This window comes from Musa acuminata, chromosome BXJ2-8 (genome assembly GCF_036884655.1).
Source record: "Musa acuminata AAA Group cultivar baxijiao chromosome BXJ2-8, Cavendish_Baxijiao_AAA, whole genome shotgun sequence".
In the NCBI taxonomy this organism is placed as follows: Eukaryota; Viridiplantae; Streptophyta; class Magnoliopsida; order Zingiberales; family Musaceae; genus Musa; species Musa acuminata.
The window spans coordinates 51,546,448-51,571,752 of record NC_088345.1 but is presented as its reverse complement, the minus strand read 5'-3'; the positions used below and the strand labels follow the sequence as shown (position 1 = coordinate 51,571,752).

Below are 25,305 nucleotides of genomic sequence, written 5' to 3'. Positions count from 1 at the left end.
TATTCTCTATGGTTAAAATTTCTTTTGACATATTAATCCCCAAAAAAGAATAATTTATAGTCAACTGTGGAACAGGGACCACGAAAAACATACAAAAAATCTACCACCTAATTTGAAAGTTGTCTATAAAAAAAAAAAATCTCATGTCTCAAAAGATGGGATTTCTGAATTTTCATCATCTAATAATTTATTTGTGTGTTTGGGAATTCTCACCAGCAAGAACATGTCGGCAAGTGAACCTTTCGCAGATGAGGATCATGTCGGCAAACGAACCTTTCGCAAATAGAGGAAAGATACAGCTTTCTGCCTAATTATTTAGATCTAGAACTCTGTTCATACCAATTTCAACCTCTGGAACAAAAGTCTTAACTATAAATCATCCAGATATTGTTTTAATGCATATTTCATAGCAACTTATAAGATAATCTTTTATATAATTGGGTCATCCCAAGAACAGAAAATAGTACAAGTACAAACACATCCCCCCAGGCCAAGTGAAACCGTATCAGTCTGTTGTACAAGTAGCTGGATGTAACCTAGCTCGGTCTACCTGAACCCTACCGGACCAAGGGGTCATGCTGTGAATGTTCTACTACATGAAAACCAACAAAATTTAGGCAAGAGATAAGGATTAATCTTCTTTTCATTTCGGCCAACCTAATACACTTTCAGAAGGTTTAATAGACCCACTACACATCTAATAGAATGAGATGGTGTAGAGTAGTTTTCGCTTCTGTTGTCTCTCAAATGCAACAACAATGTCATCGATTGCATCCTCCCAGCAGTCTGCAGATTCAATCTGCACCACCATATATCTCTTATTAGCTTAATGATATTGCAAATCTCCATCTGGCATTTTCAAATGTAGGCATCAGTAATATTTTAAAAAATCTAAGCAACAGATTTCGATACAAAAAAAGGTAACAGTTATCACGCAGTCTTTTCCCCGTATAGTAAGGAAACATCTGGTAGCTAAGCAAAAGTAAAAAAAAATTATCATTGAACCCATAAGGAGAAACATTTTTTCACTTCCTTTCCAAAAATCAGTTCTAAGTTCTCAAGAACAACTTTTTCCCTGAAATTACTTGAAACTGGCAAATGTACAGGCATGCTTACATGAAAGAGACATGGATACAAGATTTCAAAGGCATTTTTATTAAAAGAATCTCTTATGTTGATATTTTAGCTTATCTTTGGACAATTTTTGTGGTTCTCAGAGGCTCTTCTCCACTTTTGCATTTCTAGCAGCTCTTTCAACTGTGACACATTGTAAGTTCATTGAATTGTTTTTTTCATTTATTTTAAGAAGCAAATTTCAACCAAAAGGATTCTTCTGGAGGCGATAGTCAAGTATATATGAGACTACATTACTCGTAAACTTTTGTCTTGTAAGAGAGACATTTATATGTTGTCCCCAAAAAAAAAAGAGAAAAAAGAAATTTTGTTTGAACCACTTTGTGAATGTTTCTTCTCTATTTAAGACAACATGGGTCTACTTGTTTAAATAACAGGCCAATTTTCAATATGATTTTTCAAGAGGTTCTTTACTTTTTGCCTTTCCTATCCCCCTCCAATCTTCCTTAAAATAGCAAAATATTGTCTACTTCAAATTATTTTTTCCTTTTATAACAACAAACAAGACGAAGTATAAAGTATCCTTACAGATCTATTTATTGACGGAACCATGAACCTTAGCAGTCTAAACAGTCTCATAGACTGAAGTACTAGCCCAGTTTCACTCCTATAAATAAAAAAAGAAAGATGATAAATTAAATATGTCTTCCATAATACCCGAGTCATTCAGGCCACTAGGAATGAATTGTAAAATGCAATACATTTCTTACATATACACAATGGAACAGATCACAAGTACCAAAGGAAGTTCTCTTTTAGATAAACAAAACTCTTTAGTTGATTCTGTGCAATGTTGAAAATTTTCTCAAAGTTACTATCAGCTCCATCTTTATATCCTAATCACGTGCACCTCTTCTCTGACTAGGATAAGAAAAGGATCTATGTGGAATAAGTAAAAGGCCTCCTTCTAATAGGATTAGGATTAGGTGTAAAATAAATTAAGACAAGCTACTTTGACATAGTAAAATGCACTCAATAGTTGAATATTTATGCGCTCTTGCTAATAAAAATGTCATGAATTAAATTTATGGTTTTAGGTTCTTGAAGTACGAAGGTTTTTGGTTAACTTGTGGAATGGATTTTGGCATGCTGCTCGTCAACACAAACAAGTTGCTGCCATAGCAGAAAGAAGAAGGAAAAAGAAAAAGAAAATAACTCCAACAAAAAGTACACAGTCATGGTCATGATATAAACAACAACACCTCAAAGTTAAATGACTGATTTGGTCATTTTCAATCTAAAAGTGCCAGTTCAGTCTATTAAAAGACTTGTCCAATTATAAGGTGTGAAATAGGCCTCAAACAATCCTAAACATCACAAAACATGGAAAGACAGGCCAAAATGCACTCAACCAATGAAGAAGTCCTATTTAACTGGAAGAACACTTATAATGAGTGCCAGAAAACTGACACATGAGAACTTTTAACTCAATAAAAGCCAAAACATCTGGAAATTATATATTTGATCGTAGTTATATATAATTCAAACAAACATAACTCTATACATGGAATATGGTAGCTTATCAGGGACCCCAGAAAGGCAATTGGGTTCATTGGAAACTTAACCAGAATTTTCTGAAAGAAAATGAATAACATAGTGGCTAATTAGAAGTGTGAAATGAGATTTAACTGTGACCTCAGAAAGATAGTACTGGTTGCCTCAACGAAAGTAGTTCGGTAATCAACAACCCATTAGTATAAGTTCCCTAATATATCATTTGTCCTCGAGTGGATACAGAATTCAGGTTGTCCATTTTTTATTTTGATAAGAATGACAAGGGAATACTTGAGTGAAGATTTTATGTGAGAACGGATAATTTTCAAAAGGAGACTTGCATAATCTCTCTCAACATAGAGTACCTGAACTTATTAAACTTCAAAAGGAGTATATCCAACACAGAAAGATACAAACATCCGGACATCTTTGGTAGCGATCAACATAAGCATGCATAGATCATTTGATATGTAAACCTGTGCAAAGATACTTACATCTTGACATAAATCTAAAGCGAGCTTGGCACCAGTGGCAGCTTCTTCATGGTTATCTTTTACTTCCAAGTTGATTATCAGAACACTTCTTATCACCTTCTGTTCCCGATTATTAAGATCTGTATGACAATAAAACAATGCAAAAGACTACTTTAATATGTTGCACAGCGATACACATTTATTATTTGTCATTAAAGCCAAAAGGCATTGATAATCGAAAACCCTGCTATAGTTCAATTGATCGTTAAAATCATGATAGATTAAAATGTAATTCTTAGCGTAGTGCTTGCAGTTGCATCATCATGAATTGCAATGTTCAGGTAAAGAAAACCCCCAAATCCGGCAATTTTGAACTCTTAACCCTAAATTCTTAAGCAAGAGGGCGGCCGTAGCAGAGAAAAGAGGAAAGACCGACCTTCGATGACGGTATCGAAGACCTTCTCCTCGAAGGTCATAACGACGTCGAAGCAGCCATCAGCCGCGTTGTCCTGCCACCGCTGCGGCGCATTCTTGACCCCGAGGTTCCTCTTGAGCATCGGCAGTATCCCATTTCGCTTGTACCTACACCCGACACCGACATCCAAAATCAGGGCTTCGCGATGGGGGTAAGGAGAGGGGGCGCGGGAAGGGGAGACGTTTACAAGTCGGGGTCTTTGCGGCGGAGTTCATCGTGCATGAACTTGTAGGGGGTGCCGAAGTCGTAGACGTTGGGCTCCCGCAGCGAGGGGCCGGGGAGCTTGACGTGCGCCCCAGTCCCGTAGGAAGAAACGTCGAAGCCCTGGCGCTTCAGCAGCGCGTGCGCCTCCATGCTCCGGTTCTGGTTCGACGAGCACACCATCGCGTACCGCCGCGTCGTCCCCATCCCTCACCTCTCTCCCCTCTCACTATCCCTCTCGTCCCCCCACTCCCTTTGCTGAGGCTTTGGTTCTTTCTCGTCGCTTGCTTCTTGACTCCAATGACCGACCTGCAAACGGGTCCCGCCTCCGGTCCGACCAAGATCTACAGGGCGGACCACGCGACGGCGTTACTCCTACAAATCACCGTTCGATTTGCTTCAAAATTCGGGAACCCAGTTGATGACGGATCAATTCGGGTTCGGTTTGATCGCTTTGAGTACGAAAGAAGGCGACCGGTCCGGATGCCGAGTTATTGATCGCATAAGATAAGACCAACAGCAAAACATCTGTATTCAGATATATATTTGGATTGGTGATCTGCATGTGTTTTATGATCAACAACAATTGACAAGAAATACTTTCTGATAGTGTTCGTAGCAGCCATCAATTTCCTACGGTCTTTTACAAGTTGCCGAAACCATGTTAAGCAACAGTGATGCTGCAATACAGGATTTATGGGTCGCAAAAGAGTCACAGGTCCATGGAGACCAACACGATCGCTAGCAACGATAAATACTGGAGCTGACTTGCAAGAACTGGAGAGCTTAATCTGCAGGAAGCTGAGGTTGCTGCAGCCCCGGGCTTCGCTGGATCATCACATACCCCGAATGAAGCATTAACCTGCGGAATAAGATATGGAGGAATTAGCTATCTCTGATACACAGAGTTACTGCTCCAGCAGACATATTAGTATCGTTTGGCACTGTAGATTTGATCTTAGATCACAATCATCATCAGACACTGTTCCTGATCGTGAATAGGAGATGTGACTTACTTTGCAGTAGGCTATACTGTTGCATCCGCAAACCAGGTGCCCATTTGCTATATCTGTAGCTTGAGGGGCTCCACCTCCATCACTCCTCTGGAACAGAGATCACGAGGTCAGGGATAGCCACTAAATGATCTTTCCAACCCGATAAATGACATGCAGCACTTGCCTTATAGAAGTCTACAGCAATAAAGTTAGGCCAGCGATTAGCCGACGAACCGTGGCATGTACTCAGCATGCTCACAAGAGGAGCAGAATTGTGCTTGCACGCTGTTGCCATGTCTGGATTGGAAGGGAAATGGTTCATCAAAACCAGAGATCTCGACATCGCGTTCATGGGCAATGACTCGGCTCGGTTCGGGCAAGAACCTGCTTCCATTCCACCATCTCCGTCTGCAAAATTTCAAGCACCAGCATCCAATGATACAGAAGACTGCTGCTGAAGAAGACGAAGGGTTGGGTGATGATTCCTCACATTGGTTTTCCACAACGTATCTCCACTCGTACGCAATGCCTTCAGAGGCCTCTTTGGCAGCTTTAGAAGTGAACACCAGCAGGCGTTCGTTCCTGCTTATCATGTCACCGAGCAGTGGCCAGTCTCCTCCATTCTTGGGCATTCTTTCAACAGGGAACCAATATTTCATCAGTCCGGAAGCATTGAAGACCTTTGTGAGACCCTTAGGGGATGTGACATAGTCTTCGATAAAGATTGTTATGACTTCTGAAGGGTTTGCTTCGAGAAATAGCTGGATTTCCTTGAGCACATCGATAGCAGGTTGCTGGCCATGGATCATCTCTAATGATGAGTATAATGAATGCACAAAAAATGGTTTAATTCTGTAACATCGACAACTTACAAAGGCAGTGAAGTTGAAACAGTTGCCACCGAAGGAATGGCACAACCAGATGTCGTTCTCAAAGTCATACAAATCCAGCATTAAGCCCCTAACACCGTTCTGTATTGGTAAGAGTGCAGCATGCATGAGCAGAAGATGCATTAGCTACAATAGCAAGCAGAACTGAAGTATTCATACAGGTCATGCATGCAGAACACATCCGAACAAGAGCTTAATGCATTCACTGCACGTTCTAATTAGGTTCATATATAGGTCATGCTTTCTGTATATAAATTACTTGTATCAGCATCACGCAATTGCTTAGTGGAACGCTGTTAATCTAATTAGAACGTTGGTAAATGTCATGTTACGTGCCGATCATTTTGGCACGTCTGAGCGGTGGAACGAACGAACTCGTCCCACGCGCTTCGACTGGGCAACGGGGGAGCGGTTCCGGGCCACGCGCGACACCGGGGAGCGGGTTGATGACGACCCGCATCCGTCAAAGCAAAGCAAGATAGTGGCGCTTACGTTGAGCTGGCCGGTGACCGAGTCCTGCTGGTTCTCCGGGGCAATGACGGGCGTTCCGGTGCGCGATTGCTGGCCGAGTCGCGCGAACGAGTTGTGAGTCGTCAGCCACGCGTATCTATTGAACGGCAGCCCATTTCCCTGTGTCATAGTAGAGGAGAAAGAACTCGTCACCCATCGCCAAACATGTAAAGGGTGGCAACGAAGGATCGGTAACTGCGGTGGCGAGAGGGAGGAGATCAGGACCTTCGATTTGGGATCAGAGGGCTGGATTCGTGTACACCTGGGCCGGAGGTTGCCGTTGGCCAGACATGTCTCGCAATGCAGCCCGGCGTCGCAGTTCCCGTTGGACAAGCAGATCGAACCGAGCTGTGTGTTACGTAGAAGAAGAAAACCCAAAGTGAAGAGGAGAGATGAAGAAAGGTGACGGAAGAGAAGAGGGTGGCAAAGAACCTGAGCAGCAGAAGATGAAGGAAGAAGGCGTGAATGGAGCAGTAGCAGCAAAAGCAGTGGCAGCAGCTGCAGTAGAGGGCTGAAGCTCTGAACCAAGATAGATTTGAGCGACAACAGAGATATAACAACATACCTGCATCACTGTGATCAACGATTACTGGATTACAGTCTTCTCTCTGCCCTTACGGAGCAAGATGGAAATGGAGACGATGGAGAGCGAAGGAATGGAGTTTTTGGGAGGATGATGGCGTACTGCAGCTTTTGTCTTCCGAGTCACAGAGATGTCAGAGGGGAGAACATGTAATGAGATAATGTATGTCGTACGAGGGTGGCCAACCACATTACCGAGATCTACAAAATTTGAACTAACGGGCAGGAGTTTGGTCCCAAATGTAGCAGAATAGGGCGAAGTCGAATCAATGACACGTTGATCCATACAATTGTATCCAACCGGTAGTGTACAAGCACAACACACCACGGTTGGTGGACGGTTCGGAATCCCGTTTAAGGAAAGAAACACACGGTTATGTCGCGTAGATACTACACGTGAGTGTACTCTGATGCGTGACGTTAAAGGTCATATATGTATATGTATATGTATATGTATATATATATATATATATATAGTGAGGACAAAGATTTCCACTGTATTGGTTGAACAATGCGTTGATCGAACCATGCAAGACCGACACGGGTGAACAACGCGGTGAATCCGAAGAGGAGGAGAACCTTCGGGCTCGGTCGCCGGGGCCTACTCTCCGGCGGCGGCCTTTTATTGGCGTAGCTGTAAAGCCTGCGAGCGGTTCGCCATGTGCTCGGACTGTGGCGACACAGCTTCGTGGACTGTTACGAGTCCACGGCCGCTGTAGGAAGGCCTGCGGCCTGCAGCTGCCTACAGCCTGTGGCTGATGCCTGCAAGTTGTCACGTCCTGTAATGGGATACTGTTCGATCGAGGATCAACAATTCTAATACGAGGGAAATTGATTTCCCCATGCATTGACAATTGACAGTGTGTGTATGCAGGCATGCAAGGAAAGAAGTGAATGGACACTGTTAGTGGCCCTCTCTACAAGGTCGAGTCTGCTCTCATGTGCAGCATTGACTTCATCGCATATAGTATGCAGAATCAACTCCAATCGCGTTCGTCGATTCACTTGCTATCAGTTCCACAATCTACGGCAGTGCTCACATGCTTCGATCACCGTCGCAATACAAGGAAAACAAAACATCATCTCCTCGTAGACCAAATAAATAATGTGCTGTCTGTCACAAGAAAAATGTTTCGTGGGGCGGATGGGGGGGGAAAGAGGAATACAGCTAACCTGTGACCTGTCACCGAATAACTCCACGTGGGGTGTCACGCCGCGGTGACGGAAGCTAAGAACACAGACTAAATTACCAATACACCATTGCCACTGTAAACTAATGCCAAAACCCACAGTAAGGCACAAAAAGCGACAAAGTCCAGCGTTGGCACGCGGAAACTTCTCCGGCCACCGAAGAGGAGGGTAGAAATAAAAGGAGAAAGGAGGAGGAGGAGCCAATTGTGGGTTGCTGAGATCCAAAGATGCACGCCAAGACCGACTCCGAGGTCACGAGCATCGCGCCCTCGTCGCCCGCCCGGCCGGTGTACTACGTACAGAGCCCGTCGCGTGACTCCCATGACGGCGAAAAGACGGCAACGTCGTTCCACTCCAGCCCCGTCCTCAGCCCGGCCCACTCCCCCCCGCACTCCCACTCGTCCGTCGGCCGCCACTCCAGGGACTCCTCCTCCAGCCGGTTCTCCGGGTCGCTGAAGCCCGGCTCCAGGAAGATCCTGCCGAATGACGGGGCCGGAAGGGGCGGCCGCCGCAAGAGCGACAAGGCGTGGAAGGAGTGCGCGGTGATCGAGGAGGAAGGGCTGCTCGACGGCGAGGCGGACGACAAGGGCATTCCTCGCAGGTGCTACGTCCTCGGATTCGTCCTCGCATTCTTCGTCCTCTTCTCTTTCTTCGCCTTGATTCTGTGGGGCGCCAGCCGGAACCAGAAGCCTCAAATCGTCATGAAGGTGATCGCTTCCCCCTCATGTCTGTTCTTTTGATTCTCGTTTTAGAGTAGGAGAGAAACCGATCGCTGATTCCTCGCTCGAACACAGAGCATCAAATTTGAGAACTTCATCATCCAAGCCGGCACCGACGCGTCGCTCGTGCCGACGGACATGTCGACCCTGAACTCGACCGTCAAGTTCACGTACCGCAACACCGGGAGCTTCTTCGGCGTCCACGTGACCTCCACGCCATTATATCTCAACTACTACCAACTCACAATGGCCAACGGAGACGTAATCACCACCGCCACCGCCACCGCCCATCCCCTTTCTCTTCGCGCTTCTCTCGCTCATGCATCTTATACGTGTTTCTTCTGCGCAGATGAAAAGTTTCTACCAGTCAAGGAAGAGCCGCAGGGACGTCAACGTGGTGGTGATGGGCAACAAGGTGCCGCTCTACGGCGGAGGGCCGAGTCTCAGCAGCACCGGCGGCAAGACCGCGGGGCCCGTGAACATGACCCTGAGCTTCACGATTAGGTCACGCGCGTACGTGCTGGGGAAGCTGGTGAAGCCCAAGTTCTACAACAACGTCCAGTGCTCGGTCCTCATGGATCAGACCAAGCTCAACTCACCAGTCTCCCTCAAGAACTCTTGCCAGTACAACTGAGAGCCGAATGTAGATGGAGGCTTCTTCATGGTTGCTTTATTACTATTAGTTTCTTTCTTTCTTTCTTTCGAGTTTGGATCGTCAAAGTCTTGCAGATCTCCGATGAGCTCACATTTACCAGTCCGCTGCTCTCTCCTTCCTCGAGTGGGAGGACAGCTGTGGGACATGAGCTGTTCCTCTGCAGGAGGTCAGGGCTGAGGTTCCGTGACTTGTTGGCAAGGGCTATATCGAATGAGGTGGAAGTAACACCGAGTTGAGACTTGGTGGTATTCATGTTATGTGGGTTGATGTATGAATTATTTTTGCTAGCTTATGTATTTAGTATATAAAACAAATGATAATAAAATATACTGAGGAGTAATAATAATCTCGAGAAGGAATACCATTTTGTTGTTTATTTAGTTTTTTGTGATGTGAATTGAAGAAGAAGCCTTCCCACATATGAGTGTTAAATTATTAGCGTGGGAAGGAATCCCAAGTGCCATATACTTTAAAAGGCATAGGAAGTGACAACATCACATGTGCAACTTAATGCACATGTCATGAATTAAGCTTTTTCTTTTTATTCTCATTGGTAGGTGGTTGGATCTCCTCGGCCCAACCTCATATGATGGAACTGAAATAGGCTAAGCTGACATCGACTTCAAATTTCTTATATATATATATATATATATATATATATATATATATATATATGAAATTTTCAAAAAAAAAATCCTTTTTTTGGACTCTCTTTTTTGGGAAAGAGTTCTCCATTTTAATTTCTTTTAATAATATCATCATTTTTTTCTTAATAAATGAGATATTCTATGTCAATGTATTAACGGGTCTATGTTTAATTTAAATCATTGATTAAAATACTTAAGTTAAAATTAATAAGATATTTATAAGTCAATATTAATCTTATTCGGTGGGACTAATTGTTATACTCTCGGTCTAAATAATAGTATTTTTACATTGTGTTATTATATTTTCAGTAATATAAGAAAAATAATATACTATAATATAAAAATATTTTGTTATAATACTTTTGTATTACTTTATAATAGTCTTAGTATTATTTAAAATATATTATATTAGAATAATTTTATACTGTATTATAGTGTTTTTCTAGTATTATTGAGAACACTATAAACTATAACATGTAACATAGTTTAAAAATACTATAAACATAATATTTTATAAAATTTTACATAAATATTATGTTGTAATATTTTTATAATATGTTGCATTGTTTTTCTGATAAGCTGGTTTAAGAATTCTAAAAATAAGGAGTTCTGATTAGAAAACCAATCTTGAGTGAGGTGAGAAGATAATTTTGTTCCATCCATTAGAACATAAATTGTCTATCCCGAGTGAGTTAACTGGTCAATAATTTTATTTGGTCAAAATCATTGATCAAAACGCTTAAGCAATATAACTCGGTGGCTCGCATGAGTTCTTTAAGTCCAATCCACAAGTTTAATGAGTTAATTAGTCAATAATTTTGTTTAATTTAAATCATTAATCAAAATGCTTAAGTTGAAATTATCATAATATATTAATCAGGCGTCAATCATAATCATAGTTGAGTTGTGAATTTTTACTCGTCTAGAATTTTTACTCATTCGCTTCCAGTAATCTGTATCTTTCATCTGTTTTCCGGAGTCCATGAAGGTTTCCAAGGTGGAAGACAACCCTGTTGTTGTCAGATGATGAACTTCCATGTCCTTCGGTTCCTGTTCTCAGTTATTCACATGTTTCTGATGCATTCTCGCGTTGCGGGTGACCTTACTGAACTCTTATCCATTACGTTTCTGTCATCGATGTTCATCCCCTACCTTCGGGATCGCATTCATCTCCCTTACCATGACTGATGACCACATGCCTCTGTCCTATAAATGGATTCAGAGACTTCTGTGTCCTCTGGTGAGCACGACATAATGTTAATGGAGTCATGCCAAAGGGGCAGCTGGGAGTTGGGTCTCTCTTCCCATCTTCCCCGCATGACAACCCAACAAGTGTACTTCTTACTCTTTGGTGACAGCACAATACCACATCTCACTCTATTCAAATTTACTAGCCGTTCTGGATTTAAACCGTGGGCTGCTTTTGCTTGTTCGAAGGCAAGATTTGGGGGCTCATTGAGCTAAATCTGAGTGATTGATGAACGATAACCATGGCCTGTCCTGATGCAGAAACAGTAGTTCTGAGGAAGAAAAGCTTACAGTAGATCTTTTGTTGCTACCCATGTTTAATGCAGCAATAGGTGAGCACATGATCCCTTTCTTTGCAGAAAAGAAGGCTATCATGGCTCATGACCAATGACCATCATTTCCTGGTCTCAGTCCTCACATTCTACTGTTCCTTTTGCCGGTAGAGTTGTCACAGCAAGCAGCATCACAAGGTATGCATTTTGATCGATACAAGCAACACTTACCTCTAAAATACAAATACCATCTGATCCCAAGGGAGTAGAACCACTTCAGGCCTCTTCTCCATGGGAGAAACCACAAGAAACCAAGCCCCTTGTGCGATGGCAGAGACAGGTGAAGCCAGGAGGAAGCTCAAGAGAAGCAACAGAAGCAAGAAGCAAGAACAGAGGAGAGCCAAGAAGTCACCTGCTTGGAGAGCCCTGAGAAACTTATTCTCGTGTAAGGATCAGAGAGATGCACGAGGGAGGAAGAAAGGCAAGAAGAGGGACAGCACGAGTGAGACGAGTCAGGAAGCAACCACAGCCGCTGCAGTGAATCCTTGTAATACTTCTAGCAGATCCCTGAGATCTCCTTGCAAGGATGTCAGTGGGGATATATCCACTTCCTTCGCTTCTTATTCATCCGCCTCTATCGTTGCCTCTGCTACTGCGTCTTCTTCATCATCATCCTCTTCTTCTGTCGGAGGATCTCTTACTGGAATGCACCTGAGGAGGCTTTCTGGGTGCTACGAGTGTCATGTGATGGTTGATCCCATTAATGGACCATCCAGGGATCCTTCCATGAGGGTTTCAATCTGTTCTTGCCCGCACTGCGGGGAGATATTTGTGAGGCCTGAGTCTTTGGAGCTTCACCAGGCGGTCAGACATGCAGGTAAAAACTCTCTTCTTTACATTTCATTACACCTTTTCTCACAAATCTCTACGATGTATGACCTCTGCGTTCTCCTTTCTCTGCAACAGTATCAGAATTGGGTCCTGAAGACACCAGCAGAAACATCATCGAGATCATTTTCCAGTCAAGCTGGCTCAAGAATCAAACTCCAGTTTGCAAGATAGACAGGATCCTGAAGGTCCACAACACCCCGAAGGCCATCACAAGGTTCGAAGACTACAGAGACTCCATCAAGACCAAAGCCGACAACAAGCTCGCCAAAAAGCATCCGAGGTGCGTCGCCGATGGGAACGAGCTCCTGAGGTTCCACTGCACCACCCTCGCGTGTTCCCTCGGCTTCAACGGCTCCACCAATCTGTGTCAGTCGATGGAACGCTGCAACGTGTGCAGCATCATCCGAGACGGGTTCAAGCTCGATGAGGCCGGGAAGGTCCAAACCATGGCGACCAGCGGGAGGGCGCATGACATGGCTCGCGTAAGCTCGTCGGACGAGGAGAAGAGAGCGATGCTGGTTTGCAGGGTGATCGCGGGGCGGGTGAAGAAGAAGAGTCAAGATGCCGTCGATGAGTTCGACTCGGTTGCGGGTTCTGCAGGAACGTACTCCAACATAGATGAGCTGTTTGTGTTCAGCCCCAAAGCCATATTGCCATGTTTCGTGGTGATATATACAGGTTTTTAGTGTCATCACCGTATGTCATGGTTCTTTGCTTGGATTCATTGTCTTGTGCATTTTGTGTTGTGATGTCTAGAGGTTTCTGGTGTCATCATCATTGCAAGTTCTGCTTCTTTATGTGGATTCATTGTTCTGCTGCTACCTATCTCGATAGGCAGCTTTCTTCGTCAGTAATTATATATGGAGATGACTCTGGTGACACAACTGACCAAATAATCGTGAAATAGGAACAGAAATCTAATTTTGTTGGTGTTGTGTGGCATTAAAAGAACCTCAAATATAGAGAGAGATTGGTCGGAGAAGCATTAGACGGATGTGGCTTTCCAAGTGTCTTCATCTGAACAGTGGTTCTACTTGTGTGTTGGTGGAGATAAAGCAGAGGCCAACAAAAAAGTATCAGACAGACATCCAACTCGTTTGTCTTGTCTCTGCCCCTCTGTTCGACCGAACAACTGTGCTCGTCTAATTTATGGTACAAGCAGTGACTCCATTGCTGCAGCTTGTTTCAGAGAAAGTGAAACAAAGTGGGGAATCATCTGATAAAGAAGTCAAAGAACAGGCTGCATACTGTGCGCTGCTAATCTGGCTGGGTAAAAGGAGCTGTGACATGGTTAAAAGACTTGCATGGTCTGAGAGCTCCGTGTATGGGACAGCTCAATGTGTGCAAGCTTTGGTTTTGTTGGACCCAAATTTGCTGGTGCTACAGAGGCCATGGTCTTCACCAACATTTAGAATGAATATTTCTCTTAAATATATATATAATTAAAAGGTATTCAGGGATATTCTTTTTTGGCAATATCATCACATTATCGGATCTCATCGAAAGAGAATAATATAACCGGAGAATGAACATGTTCACAATAAACGCAGTTTCTGAAATCAAAGACATGGCTTGAATGCTGCATAATGAGAAACGAGACACAGAAGTAGGTTTTACTCATAGCACATGAAAAGTTTCTGTTAGTGAACTAAGTCTCTATTAGTGAATTCACGTGTCGTGGCCGAAAAATCAGCACGGCTTGATCCATGAGTCGATGTCCAGAGTCATTGATGTTCGGATGTGTGTGTCTCGATCGATTGGAGATACCAAGGTCGGTTGGATCAGAGGTCGGGGTGGCTGCATCTCCAACACGGGATTGAGCTGGCTTAGGAGTGGCCACTCCTTGCACATAGACTCAGGTAGGGGATTCCCGACTTGGGTCCCTCGTACATTAAGTCAATGGTTTGTCCTTTGTTTTCTTTCCTCTCCGGCCAATTGTCGGTCAGGGGCTTTTATACTGTTACCCGAGGATCGGTCGTACGTGGATTTGGCATGGCGACGAATCCCCCGACAAGTTCGTACCATCATGCGATCATCGCTCGATATGCGTGAAATGGTACTATGCGACGTTGTCTCGAGTTTTTTAGAACGGGACTTGCCGAGAGGATGCCTCTCTGTAGAGGCTTCGGCTCGGTGTAGGAGGAAGGTGACCCTTATGCAGAATCTGTAGGGGTGTATCCGACATGGTGTCTAGTCCATGTCTCGAGGGCCTATGTTTGTAATGGTGCTAGAGGTCGATCGTGGATCAACCGAGATAAAAATAATATCTTATCATAGTCTAATCCTGCATTTGCAGGAGAGTCCACGGTTAGTCACTGGCCTTAGCATCATCCGAACTATAATCCTATATGGTCATTGCAGCTTCTTGTATCACAAGGTGGAAATATTTCTCATCGAATCAATTTCTTATTCCAATTTGTTTTCTTTTTCTTTTGATTTTGTTTTTATAATATCCACAAAGGGTTATCTTGAATTTTACTATAGCTTGCTGTTAGTGTAAACAACCTTAAGCCGTGGCCCTAGGACCGAGGCGGCTTGGTTCGGGTCCGAATGATAGGAATCTTCCCGAGACGACCTTTGAGTCCGCCGAGGTGATCGTCTGTGGTGGTCGGGACGATGTCGTTGTCTCCTCCGAGCAAGAATTTGCCTTCGCGTTTCTCAGGGACTTTCGACTTCGCTCCTGCACAAAGGTCGGGTCGGGGTGCTCAGCCCGACCCCTCCGACGATCAAGTTAGTCGATGTAAAGGGGAGGTCAGATGAAGAAGTTGTTTTTCCCCCCTTTTTTCGTTCGGAATGCGAGGGTACTTATAGGGAGGTCTACTGTTTCCTGATATACCCGCTTCCAGGGGGCACACGGGTAACGTTCGACACTGGTGTTAGCATGGCGTGAAGAGCCGAACCTGAGCAGGAGTTAATGCGCCTCGGCCGACGTTCTGGTCTATTTTACCAGGGGCCGTCGCGTCGATCGAGGCATGAGGCGTCATCTGACGTTAGCCGAGTCTTATCATAATTACTATACTCATCACTTGCTGGATATAAACTGGGAGTTGATTGGATGAGGGGACTTATAATATAAACTAAATCACGATTGTTTCTTCATATTAAAGAGGAAGAATTATGTTATGTTATTATATATGGTGTTAATGATCCATTTCTGCTTAAGCAAATGTACGTGAATCACCAAGATATGCTCTTCTACAAGGTTTTTTCTTACCATATTAGAAAATTTTTAAATGATATAATATATTTTTTATTAAAATATTTTTAATAATTATATAATTAATTATATCGAAGGCGAACGACTCATCAGGACATAATATTATACCTCACATACATCATGTCATAATTAGATTATATAGAATTTATAATATCTCGACTCATCTTAGATATAAAATTAATATAATTTATAAAAATTAAATTTTTATTTATTAATTTAATTTAAAATTTTAAATAGTGATTTCAACTTAACAAAATTGACGATCCAATCAACTCAACCGAGATTAAATAGAGTTTATCTTTATTTAGAAATTGATTTTATGACACGGAAACACAAAAACGACTATAAAAAAAATCCAAATAAGGCGAATTTTCTTTTGTTGTTGTTGTTGTTGACATGACGTGTGGTATGAAACGGTCTTTGCGTATGCTTTCCACCCTTCTTTGATACGTATCTGCGCCAGAAAAACCTGTAGGTCGTTGAGTTGTTCTCGCTCTCTCACGATGCTCACTTTTACTTGTCCAATTATAAGGCAGGTAATCGAACGCGTTGGACGGAAAGAGTAAGAGAGTTTTGTCATGACACCTCGTCGGCCTAGGATTACTTATCCTCTCCCGAGGCGTATGCTAACTCCCTTCCTCGGTTCATTCGATATTGGTGGGGCTTCGATCGGAGACCGGACTCGGAACGATCGGAGGTCGAATTTTAGGGCTTTTTGACCTTTTCCCCGGACCATCCAGCTGAATCTTGAGCGGTTCTACGCGGGATTCATGGGTTTTCGGCGTCTATTTGGGTTTTTGATCCAACCAAATCGGTGAGTCCTTCGGATTGGAGCCCAGCGACGGTTGATTCGTTCTGCGAACTAGGGCTTTTCTCGAGCCCTAATTGTTTAAGAGCTCGGAGCTCATCATTGGGAGATCGATCCATCACTTTCTTATTTGTTCTGCAAGTGATTGGTACAAGAACCGAGAAAAATGCAGCCCAAGTATCGGAACCCCAGGGATGGTTTCCGGCCGGGTTCGCCGTTCGGTCGTAATCGTACTCGTGGCGGCTTCAGCCGCAGTTACTCGAAGCCCCAAAGCCCTCCTGCAAGCAAAATGGAGATCCTAATGGAGGCTGGCCGGCTTGCGGCCGAGTACCTGGTGTCCAAGGGCGTGCTTCCCGCGAGCTCGCTCCCCAGTACCATGTCCAAGAGCGGCGTTCAAGAATTCAGAGGCCAGGGCCGGGAGAACCCATCTGCTCCTCCGCCGTTTAGCGTAGGCAGGACCTCGGCCCTTGCCCGGCTGGGGGACGCGGGTTCCGATGTTGGGTATGGAAGGAAAAGATTCAACGACGACTACGATCGAATGGGGTCAAGGAAGAATGGTAGAGGCAGGAAAAGATCAGGGTTCTATAACAGAGGGTATGATGGTCCGGATTGGAGTAGAGAGAGGAAAAGAAATGGGCCGTGGAACGAACGAAGCAGAGACTATTCTGATAGTATGGAAGAGGACAACGATGACTTTGCCCCTGGGTATCGTAGAGATCGGCTAAGTGGGTACGAGGAAGTGGGAAGCAGTATCGCTGAAAATGAACAGCACTCGAAGGGAGAAGTGGTGGGTGAATCGGGTTCAGAGCTTGATGATGCTGGATCGAAGGCGAGCTCAAACAGTACCAGGAAGGATGTTCCCGCGGAAGTGGATGCCGATGAGAACAAAGGGGCAGATGAAGTGTTGGCTTCAAATTCAGAAGCTGGAGGAGTTAAGAGTGGTAAGCATGATGAGTTAGAGAAAAAGATTTCCACGGAAGAGTACTCAACCGTGAAGCCTGATGGAGTCGAGGAAGGCGTCTCCTCTGTCAGCAATGATGGCAGTGATCTATTGAAGCTCAGTGGTTTTCCAAAAGTGCCAACGCGACCGCGGTCATCACTGTCACATAAAGGTCCTACAGATGACCATTGCCTCAGTACTGATGGTGGAAACAAGATTGAAGTTGTTCCTAAAGGAGATTTTGAGATGGTTATAGATGATGTTCCAACTGATGGCTTCTTAAAAGAATCGCATGTGGATCACTCTGACCGTTTGAAATGTGAAGAACAAGCTAATTCTGGTGATGTTGATATCAAATCCTCTAAAGAAACAATAGAGTCTCCCTGTGAGCCACAGATGAACCTCCTGCGTTCAACATCATCTGCTATGATGGTAGACGTAGGGAAGGAGGATAAGTTTGCTAATCATGTGAGTCAAGAGGAGGAACTTGAGAAACAAATTAACTCATCTTCGCCTACTGCATCTCAGCAAAATCAATTCTCTCAGCTTGATGGCTCTAGACAAACTCAGGCTAGCCTGTTCATGGAGATGCCACCTCAGAGTGAAGAAATGGAGGCAATCGATCAATTGAAACAAGTCACTGCCAATTTACCTCCAAAAGTTGAAGCTCAATCATTCATGGAGATGGAAGATGTAAAGCAAAACCAACCAACTTCATTTAAAATCTGTGATCTGAACCTAATGGAAGCTCCTGAGATGACTGAGATTCCCAGTGATCCTCTTTTGAATGATTGTAATATTTCAGCTCCTCCTCTGGAAACTGAGAAACAACTTTCGGTTGATTTTGGCCTGTCGATAAATAGCAAGGCCAAAGTTACTTATGACTTCAACCGTCTTTCAGGTGATGACAAAGTGATTCCAGTAATTGATTTGGAAGACGATTCTCCAATTGAAGTGAATGCCTGTAATCCTTCGAAGGCCAAGTAAGTTTTTTTCGTATAGCTGGTCAATTTGTGGAATGTTTGATATTTCTATGCCATTTGTTCTTGAATTTATTAGACCTTAATATTTGTGCTCTTCCCTCACTAGATGAGTTATTCCTGATGTGGTAATAAAGCAGGAACGAATTGATATATCCTGTAGAGAATGTTATGAACCACACAACACATTCAGATGACCTTCCTGTCATTCAGGACAGCTACAGTCTAGCCATTTCTGACTACCTGGGAGCTGATATGTCATGCAGCCCATCAGTACAAGCAGACCTTAATAACCTTCAAGTTGGAATTGATCTTCATGGTGCTGAGGTATATGCATGGCTTGTTAACAGAAATCCTGTTCTTCAGATTAAATTCTTCTTCTGCTAGTTAGTCTCTTGAAGAAAATCTTTCTGTTCTTTCATATAATCCTGTTATAAATATAAATCTGCTATTTTTTTTTTCTTTTTTGTCTGTTTTTAGGGGTTTCCTGGTGTTGATGATTCAATATATGGATCTCTTGGAGATATAGGTTTGTATTATTTGCTGCAGTTTTTGTTGTTTTCTATACAAATTATCATTTTTCAGAAGTTAACTTTGATTAGTGCAATTAATTCACTGCTATTTTTTGTTCCCCCCCCAACAAAATTAGCCTTTTCTTAGCAGTTAACTTTTTATTTTTGCAATCATTTGAATTTTGAAAGTTTTTTAACATATTAAAATTCAAAGTTATTACTACTGTTGGATGTTCATGAGATTTTTCTTTTCATGAAATAGAAGGCAAAGCCATTTAAATTTAGTAGATAAGATTAGAGCTAACATTTTGGTACAACACAAAAGCTAGGGAAAAAACTTGGAATGAGAAGTAGTCCCCTATGTCTTCCTTCATCTCAGTTCCAGTGCTAAGTGGGACTTGGGGCTAGATTCCACTTTCAAATCCAAATATGAAAGTGCCAGGTGCTGAAATTGTATCTTGAGCCTTGCCTAATCCATCTAGAAATCCTGGTTGACCTTGGAACACCTCAAATGCCTGCCATGCATATTAATCTTCCTACCATCTGAGTGAAAGTAAGCCTTGTCACATGCATCTTGTAGCGACACACAGCAGCACGAGGCTGTCCAAATGGCCAATCATGTAGGATAGTCATGATTGGAGCTGAAACCCACCTTGACTTAGCCAGTTACATAGTCGATGCGGGCAGTTCAACTGGAGAGTCTTTTCCTTCGCAATAGTCTTTTAGTACATGTACATAAACAACCCATATGTTAACTAAATACATGCAAGACTAACACGAGTGCAACTAAGTGCTGTCAAATTCTGGTTCACTATCTGTGTACAGTATCTTAGTAGGAATCAATTGTGAGGTTGGGTCATGGATTACAGTGAGGTTGCTCTTTTCACAACCAGGTGACCACGTTTCATGAAAATAGCAGCTTGAGGGGTCCCTAGACCCAACCTCGGTATAGAGTCTCGTATACTAGGCAATTTTCAAAATTCTTGTCATTTGAAAACCTATGTCAAATGTTGTAAAGATAAGCCATGCCAAAAACATGTCCAAGTATGTTCACATCATAACACTAGGTATGCCAGATCATCTGAATTGGGTTAGGCTGAATTTGCATATTGGCACAAACATTTCCAAGCTCAATTCATAATGGTTTCGAAATACTTGTTACGGTAATAAGCTAGTGAAAACGGAGTGTATTTACTGTTGTACTTTATTATTTATTCTCTCTCTTTTTGCTTGAGGATTCATCTGATGTGTGGTTGTATTCATTGCAAATTGCTTTACATGAATGATTAAGTTTGGATATTGAAGAATATTAGATAGTTTTCCAAGTTTGTTTTAAATGTTTGCTACACAACATTTTGTTTTATAATTTTAACAATATTTTTCACTTGTAGGATTCATGGAGGTCTGGGACCAGCCAACACAAGATTACGAGAAATTCTTTTGAACCTTTAACTGTGTTGTGGCAATTTAAGTAAGGCTGCTTATTACTTATCCTCCAGCCAGTATCTGGATTTCAAACATCTAGGATTTTAGACAATAAATAGCACATTGATGTATCAACTATCAGTTGCTGTGTCCAGTATCTAAACCACATGTCACAAAGTTGTGTTCTGCTTTTGTTGTCTGCTGCTTTAAATTCCTGCCATTAACTTTGTCCTTACCTTGTGAGAATGGTTGTTTTGTACCTTGTTCAGTAACTTCTGTTTGCCTGTTTGAGGAGAGGCTTTCATCTAATTCAATAGTCTATTGTTTGATGATGAAGGTTAACATTGATTAACTTAATTGTGCTCTATGTAGCTAATGTTGCTGAAGTATCATTATCAGTTGATGTTTTATCTCATTATATTTCCAGATGTTCTTTTTCCCACTAATCTTATGTTTAGTGCTAGATTGGCTTGCAGTTGGTAGATCCTTGTAACACATCTAAGTTCGATTTCTAGTATATTTTATCAAGATAAATTAGAAATTCTAGAGGTTGCCTCTTGGCTTTCCAGGGAAAGGAAGTGAGAATGAGACGACACAAGTATGAAAATTTTGTAAAGAAGTGGACGACTAGTGTTCAAAGAATTGGCATGCGAAACCATATAATGAAGAGTGAATGGAACTTTTTATTGCTGTTAGAAAGGTCCATGAAATTTGAACCAAGTCTTTTACTGGATTGAATGCTCAAGGATATAAAGATTTGTGTTGCATTAGGTTGGTCAAATTGGACAATGTGTAATAAAAACATCAGATTTGAGATAAAAATAATTAAAATATTAAAGGAACCTAAATTTGGGGAAAAATTAAAATTTAAAATAAAAAATACTTAAAGCTTGTTATTTTCCTCAACTTTTGAAACTACAACAGAAAGTTCAAGAAAAACTACTCAATTTTCTAGATAAAATCCCCTAAATGTTCAATTTATGAATTTTGAATTTCACCAAAATTTCCAACTTTCTATTTTCATCTTTGATTACTTGTGAAAAGAAACTCTAATAGTCTAGCTCTGGCTAATCATGTATCATATATGGAAACATCAGACAAAGATCATCAGGAGCTACTTATTGTCATATATAAAATTTATGCCTAAAGATTACTAAAATGTAGTTTTTTTATGACATTACTGAAATCTAGCCTTCTGAAGATGATTATATTTTTCTAAATCTGCCTTCATTGTGTACCATGACATATACAAAAATCCTTGATGTTGACATGCTGATCAGTAGTGCATGCATGTTTTTTTATTGTGTTCTTAACCCTGTTTTATTTGCTTTTTTCTCTTTAAAAAAAGAATAACTGAGTACCTCCTCCATTTTTGGCAGCCATATGGAGAGGTGAATCTCTTATAAATAATATCACCGTCCACCTTCATTGAAGAAGCCATCTAACAATTAACATCTGAAGTGTCAATGAGTTGTTCCCATACTGTGCTAAACTTCTCGAGCTGATTGGACCAATTCAGGATAAAACCAATGATCCTGGAATCAATTTGCTGAACTAGTGTAAGGGTTCACCAGAGGTAATATTTTGTGCCAACTAAATTGCCCAGATCCATAAAGGAATGGGACCAACTTAAGGACATATACATGGTAACAAAGCAACAGGATGATAACAGAAGAAAGGGTAAGACTTAAGAGAACGTTATTCGGACAGAGTAGAAGAATTTGATGTGGTAGACATTTCTTTTTTGTTATGATGGATAATTATGTCTAAGGTTTGATAAATTGTCGAAGAGGATTGGTTAATTGAAGCCTCAACCGATAAGATTCATGAGCTGGCAACAAGAACATTTATATTCCATGAAGAGCTGTCGGTACCTAAACACATGGTTCGGCTGAAGGAAGTGGTCTAGGATCACACATTTGACCATTGTTCTTAGTTGTACCATGTTGCTTTAGAAATTGAAGCAGAACTTGGATGTTTCACAAGACCAATTGTTATATGTTTCTACAATGGAAAGTCAGACATGGTGCATAATTAACCTGAAAGGCAAATAGTTCTTGCAGAGGACATTCCTACATCTATTGAGCATGAATGTTGCCTAGGCAATCTACCTAGAAAGGATTGATAGTATTTGAAGGCAAAGATAGAGAAGCTTGGCTTACCAGGCTGTTTGCTCTTAGCATTACTCAATAGCCAAAGGTGAAATAGTTTTCTTTGGGAAATAGACTTGGATTGGATGTGGGTTCATAGTTTTTATGAACTCAATGGTAGTGGTTGATTTAATCAATTCAAGGGTAGTGATTTAGAACAACCTAAAGGGTGGTAGGCTTAAGAATTTGAGAAGAGAGTTGATGAAAGGTAAAAAAGGGGGACAAAATAAAGGGGGAGGATTCAATTTAACATACTTAATTCACTAAAATTTCAGTCGAAACAATGAAAGAACAAGTAATGTAAATTCTAACACATACCAGTTATGAGGAGGAAGAAGATACTTTATCACCCTTCTTGACCAGCTTTATTTTGATTTGAGCTTGGTTCAAGAGACCTATTGATAGTTTTTCATTTGGAACCAAACTCTTACAAAATGCAACCTGCAGGCTTTTTTGGGTGCCTACTATAGGCTGATTAGTGATTTTTCTCCCTTTCTTTTCAGAATCCTAATTAACAAAAAGTGTCTGAATTGCATGTAATTTTGTTTTAAGGAGTATCTGTTCCTTAGATAAAAGATAAATTTAAAATGCAAAAAAATAATGCTGGGTTTTCTTAGCATGTTCTTTATGTTCATCTATTTCCTGATTTTTCTATGTTTCCTTCTTATTTGTCACATGACCCTGCATTTGTTTTCTTTTTATAATTTTAATGTGACTTAATACAACAAAATTACTCAACCCATCTTTCTCTCCTCCCTGCCCCTACTTTTATCTGCTGGTGAGCAATTCAGCAGTTGGATCTGTTGTATTTCATCACAGCAACGAGACAAATTACCTCATCTGAAAGCCTGCTGTTGTCAGACTTCTTGTCATGATGGTCATTGTGCCATCAAGCATTCTTCTTCAAAGCCATCAAAAGACAATTACATTGTATAGCAGGTATGACATGAGAAAAGGTGAGATTAGATGAATCAGGACTTGAAACTTGATTTTTGATTATAGTTGTCTTTAAAGCTTATGTATAAACATGATTGTTATGCTTTAATTGTTGTTACTTTGGTTGGCATTTTCACCTGAAATTAGTGGAGGTTAATCATGAAACTGCTTCCCCCCATTAACTAACTTCATATCATAGAATAACTTGTGATGCTGCCAACAGTGGCAAGCGATCTGTGAACATAGAAGAAGCTATCTTTTTTTTTTTTAATTTTTGGAAATTGAAGAAAAAGTGGACATGTTTCTTTACAATAATGTTCTTAGTGTCATCTCTGTATTATATTTGGTCTTTAGTTGCAAAATAATCTAGAGGACCATCTTCAGTGCAAGTATGCCATGTACATTAGCGAGAATATAGGTGTAATCTATGTTTTGCTGTAAACCGGAGCATCTGAATTCATAATAACTGTAGACTTTCTTGCTTGCTAGAATGGTAAAAATATGACTTGTTTATTCTCATTTTGAGGAAAATAACGGTTCTGTGTCAAGATATAAATGTCATCTTTTGCATATTCAAAGGTTTTGTTGGTCAATTCTTGAAGGAATCTTCCATTAGAGACATTGTGAGCTATTGGTAGTTAGTTCTTTATCTTTTTAAATTTTTTTATCAGGACCGTTTGCAGTAAAAAAGTTTGTTATAATAAAGTGAAACTGCTTCCGAGTTATTGAGGTCTACTAAAGTTTTGGCTTTTGGAAGTTCAGATGCTAATTGTTTATTGTAAGAGTTATGTGATATTATTGCACTCCTCTAAGTAATATTTCATGCACTTAAACCATGGTACTGTTTCTTGGGATACCTCAGAACAAACTTGAGCACCTCCGAATGATACATTGTGAACAAAAACATCGATCTTGATAAATTTAAATGCTTCAATTTTTTCTTGCACAATACTTACCATCTCAACTGGTTCTATTGCTTTGTCATTGACCTAAGGTAACCCCTGCAACTCGTAAGTGTATTTCCTTTATTCCTCTTTAGTTTCTATTAACCATTACACTTGCATTGATTTATTTCATTTCTGTCATGCTTGTCTTGTTTGATAAGACTTGCCTTTACTCTGATACTTTTACCAAATATATCATTAAACAGCAGCATTCTTAATGACAAAAACATCAGAAGCAAATTTTCAATTAAGAATCCAAAAGTTTCTTATGTTGGTAATGTGGATAGGGAGAGGGGATGGGAGAAAGGAGGGGATTGAACACCTGGCATTAGTTAAATTTAGGACAGTAATGGCCTGTTGGTTGATAAGTAAATATTAATTCTTATTCTTGGACTTTGCTTCTGGAAAGATTTTAGTGTTTCACTTCTTGATGGGTTTGACTTTGGAGTTTGGCTTGGTGTGGATGTGTCATAGTATAACATAATGTGCTTCATTTTCTGCCGGTGCTACTTGCTGTTTAAAAAAGCGTCACAATGATGCTGGGTAAACATTTCCTCAGAGATGTCATTTTATTAGGTAAACATGGAAATTACATCCAAGATCCACAATATCTTTCTTATGAAAGTGAAGCATGAATCAGGAAATAGCAATTCAGCTTATAATTTAAGTTTGATGATCTTGGGATTTTATTTTTGAGCAAAGGTGCAGCATAGCTTGGTTTGTAACTCTTTGCTATCACTCCTCTTTTATGCTTTTGCAGCTATACTTTGGTGCCAGTTTGTCCGGTTTCTTTTGGGATTTCATGGTTGGTGTAATACTGGTGAAGAAAATTTCTTTTGGATTGGTGTTGATGGTTGAGTGCCCGATCATCTTCTTTGGGACATGGTTGGTTTTTGTCCATTTAGGTATCCTGATGCTTTGACTCATCCCCATTTTTCGTTCTAGGAAGCCACTACAGCTTATGTTTCACGTTGTGGACCAATTCTTGCTCAAACAAACTTGGCCACCTGAAACAT

At 41.3% G+C, this 25,305-nt stretch overlaps 5 protein-coding genes across 9 annotated transcripts; 3 read left to right on the top strand and 2 right to left on the bottom strand.

The window, feature by feature from the left end:
* Positions 1–402: 402 nt before the first annotated feature.
* Positions 403–4,030, bottom strand: LOC135620147 (uncharacterized). 2 transcript variants are annotated; one of them, XM_065122851.1, is made up of 4 exons: positions 3,764–4,030; positions 3,538–3,683; positions 3,123–3,241; positions 403–849 (listed from the first exon to the last, which is right to left on the bottom strand). In XM_065122851.1, exons 1-4 carry the CDS (start codon positions 3,982–3,984, stop codon positions 658–660), a joined length of 678 nt encoding a protein of 225 aa, XP_064978923.1. In that variant the 5' UTR covers positions 3,985–4,030; the 3' UTR covers positions 403–657. The 2 variants fall into 2 exon arrangements, with proteins under 2 accessions (XP_064978923.1, XP_064978924.1); XM_065122852.1 differs by having other exon boundaries at positions 403–799.
* Positions 4,031–4,363: 333 nt separating this feature from the next.
* Positions 4,364–6,874, bottom strand: LOC103995856 (PI-PLC X domain-containing protein At5g67130-like). The gene is made up of 9 exons (XM_065122847.1): positions 6,738–6,874; positions 6,605–6,670; positions 6,398–6,520; positions 6,155–6,292; positions 5,645–5,743; positions 5,263–5,566; positions 4,957–5,180; positions 4,794–4,880; positions 4,364–4,639 (listed from the first exon to the last, which is right to left on the bottom strand). Exons 1-9 carry the CDS (start codon positions 6,741–6,743, stop codon positions 4,490–4,492), a joined length of 1,197 nt encoding a protein of 398 aa, XP_064978919.1. The 5' UTR covers positions 6,744–6,874; the 3' UTR covers positions 4,364–4,489.
* Positions 6,875–8,058: 1,184 nt separating this feature from the next.
* On the top strand, positions 8,059–9,695 carry LOC103995857 (uncharacterized). 2 transcript variants are annotated; one of them, XM_009416575.3, is made up of 3 exons: positions 8,068–8,652; positions 8,740–8,925; positions 9,014–9,695. In XM_009416575.3, exons 1-3 carry the CDS (start codon positions 8,173–8,175, stop codon positions 9,296–9,298), a joined length of 951 nt encoding a protein of 316 aa, XP_009414850.1. In that variant the 5' UTR covers positions 8,068–8,172; the 3' UTR covers positions 9,299–9,695. The 2 variants fall into 2 exon arrangements, with proteins under 2 accessions (XP_064978922.1, XP_009414850.1); XM_065122850.1 differs by lacking the exon at positions 8,740–8,925 and having other exon boundaries at positions 8,059–8,652.
* Positions 9,696–11,449: 1,754 nt separating this feature from the next.
* On the top strand, positions 11,450–13,101 carry LOC135620146 (uncharacterized). Of its 2 annotated transcripts, XM_065122848.1 has the most exons (3): positions 11,450–11,684; positions 11,767–12,363; positions 12,453–13,101. In XM_065122848.1, the coding sequence occupies exons 2-3, from the start codon at positions 11,778–11,780 to the stop codon at positions 13,061–13,063; spliced, it is 1,197 nt and encodes a 398-aa protein (XP_064978920.1). In that variant the 5' UTR covers positions 11,450–11,684; positions 11,767–11,777; the 3' UTR covers positions 13,064–13,101. The 2 variants fall into 2 exon arrangements, with proteins under 2 accessions (XP_064978920.1, XP_064978921.1); XM_065122849.1 differs by lacking the exon at positions 11,450–11,684 and having other exon boundaries at positions 11,723–12,363.
* Positions 13,102–16,068: 2,967 nt separating this feature from the next.
* Positions 16,069–20,550, top strand: LOC135620145 (uncharacterized protein At4g26450-like). Of its 2 annotated transcripts, none has more exons than XM_065122844.1 (4): positions 16,069–18,325; positions 18,460–18,649; positions 18,803–18,851; positions 20,226–20,550. In XM_065122844.1, exons 1-4 carry the CDS (start codon positions 16,569–16,571, stop codon positions 20,276–20,278), a joined length of 2,049 nt encoding a protein of 682 aa, XP_064978916.1. In that variant the 5' UTR covers positions 16,069–16,568; the 3' UTR covers positions 20,279–20,550. The 2 variants fall into 2 exon arrangements, with proteins under 2 accessions (XP_064978916.1, XP_064978918.1); XM_065122846.1 differs by having other exon boundaries at positions 16,072–18,325; positions 18,463–18,649.
* Positions 20,551–25,305: the final 4,755 nt, after the last annotated feature.

Excerpts from the sequence above, each read along its gene's own strand:
- LOC135620146 (XM_065122848.1), top strand. The coding sequence starts at position 11,778 with ATGGGAGAAACCACAAGAAACCAAGCCCCTTGTGCGATGGCAGAGACA. Across the intron at positions 12,364-12,452 it reads CCAGGCGGTCAGACATGCAG|TATCAGAATTGGGTCCTGAA; the intron begins GTAAAAACTCTC and ends TCTCTGCAACAG.
- LOC135620145 (XM_065122844.1), top strand. The coding sequence starts at position 16,569 with ATGCAGCCCAAGTATCGGAACCCCAGGGATGGTTTCCGGCCGGGTTCG. Across the intron at positions 18,326-18,459 it reads TGTAATCCTTCGAAGGCCAA|CAGGAACGAATTGATATATC; the intron begins GTAAGTTTTTTT and ends GTGGTAATAAAG. Across the intron at positions 18,650-18,802 it reads TTGATCTTCATGGTGCTGAG|GGGTTTCCTGGTGTTGATGA; the intron begins GTATATGCATGG and ends GTCTGTTTTTAG.
- LOC103995856 (XM_065122847.1), bottom strand. Across the intron at positions 6,521-6,604 it reads CTTCATCTTCTGCTGCTCAG|CTCGGTTCGATCTGCTTGTC; the intron begins GTTCTTTGCCAC and ends CGTAACACACAG. Across the intron at positions 4,640-4,793 it reads ACAGTATAGCCTACTGCAAA|GTTAATGCTTCATTCGGGGT; the intron begins GTAAGTCACATC and ends CTTATTCCGCAG.
- LOC103995857 (XM_009416575.3), top strand. The coding sequence starts at position 8,173 with ATGCACGCCAAGACCGACTCCGAGGTCACGAGCATCGCGCCCTCGTCG. Across the intron at positions 8,653-8,739 it reads AGCCTCAAATCGTCATGAAG|AGCATCAAATTTGAGAACTT; the intron begins GTGATCGCTTCC and ends GCTCGAACACAG. Across the intron at positions 8,926-9,013 it reads TCACAATGGCCAACGGAGAC|ATGAAAAGTTTCTACCAGTC; the intron begins GTAATCACCACC and ends TCTTCTGCGCAG.
- LOC135620147 (XM_065122851.1), bottom strand. The coding sequence starts at position 3,984 with ATGGGGACGACGCGGCGGTACGCGATGGTGTGCTCGTCGAACCAGAAC. Across the intron at positions 3,684-3,763 it reads CGCCGCAAAGACCCCGACTT|GTACAAGCGAAATGGGATAC; the intron begins GTAAACGTCTCC and ends TGTCGGGTGTAG. Across the intron at positions 3,242-3,537 it reads CTTCGATACCGTCATCGAAG|ATCTTAATAATCGGGAACAG; the intron begins GTCGGTCTTTCC and ends ATTGTCATACAG.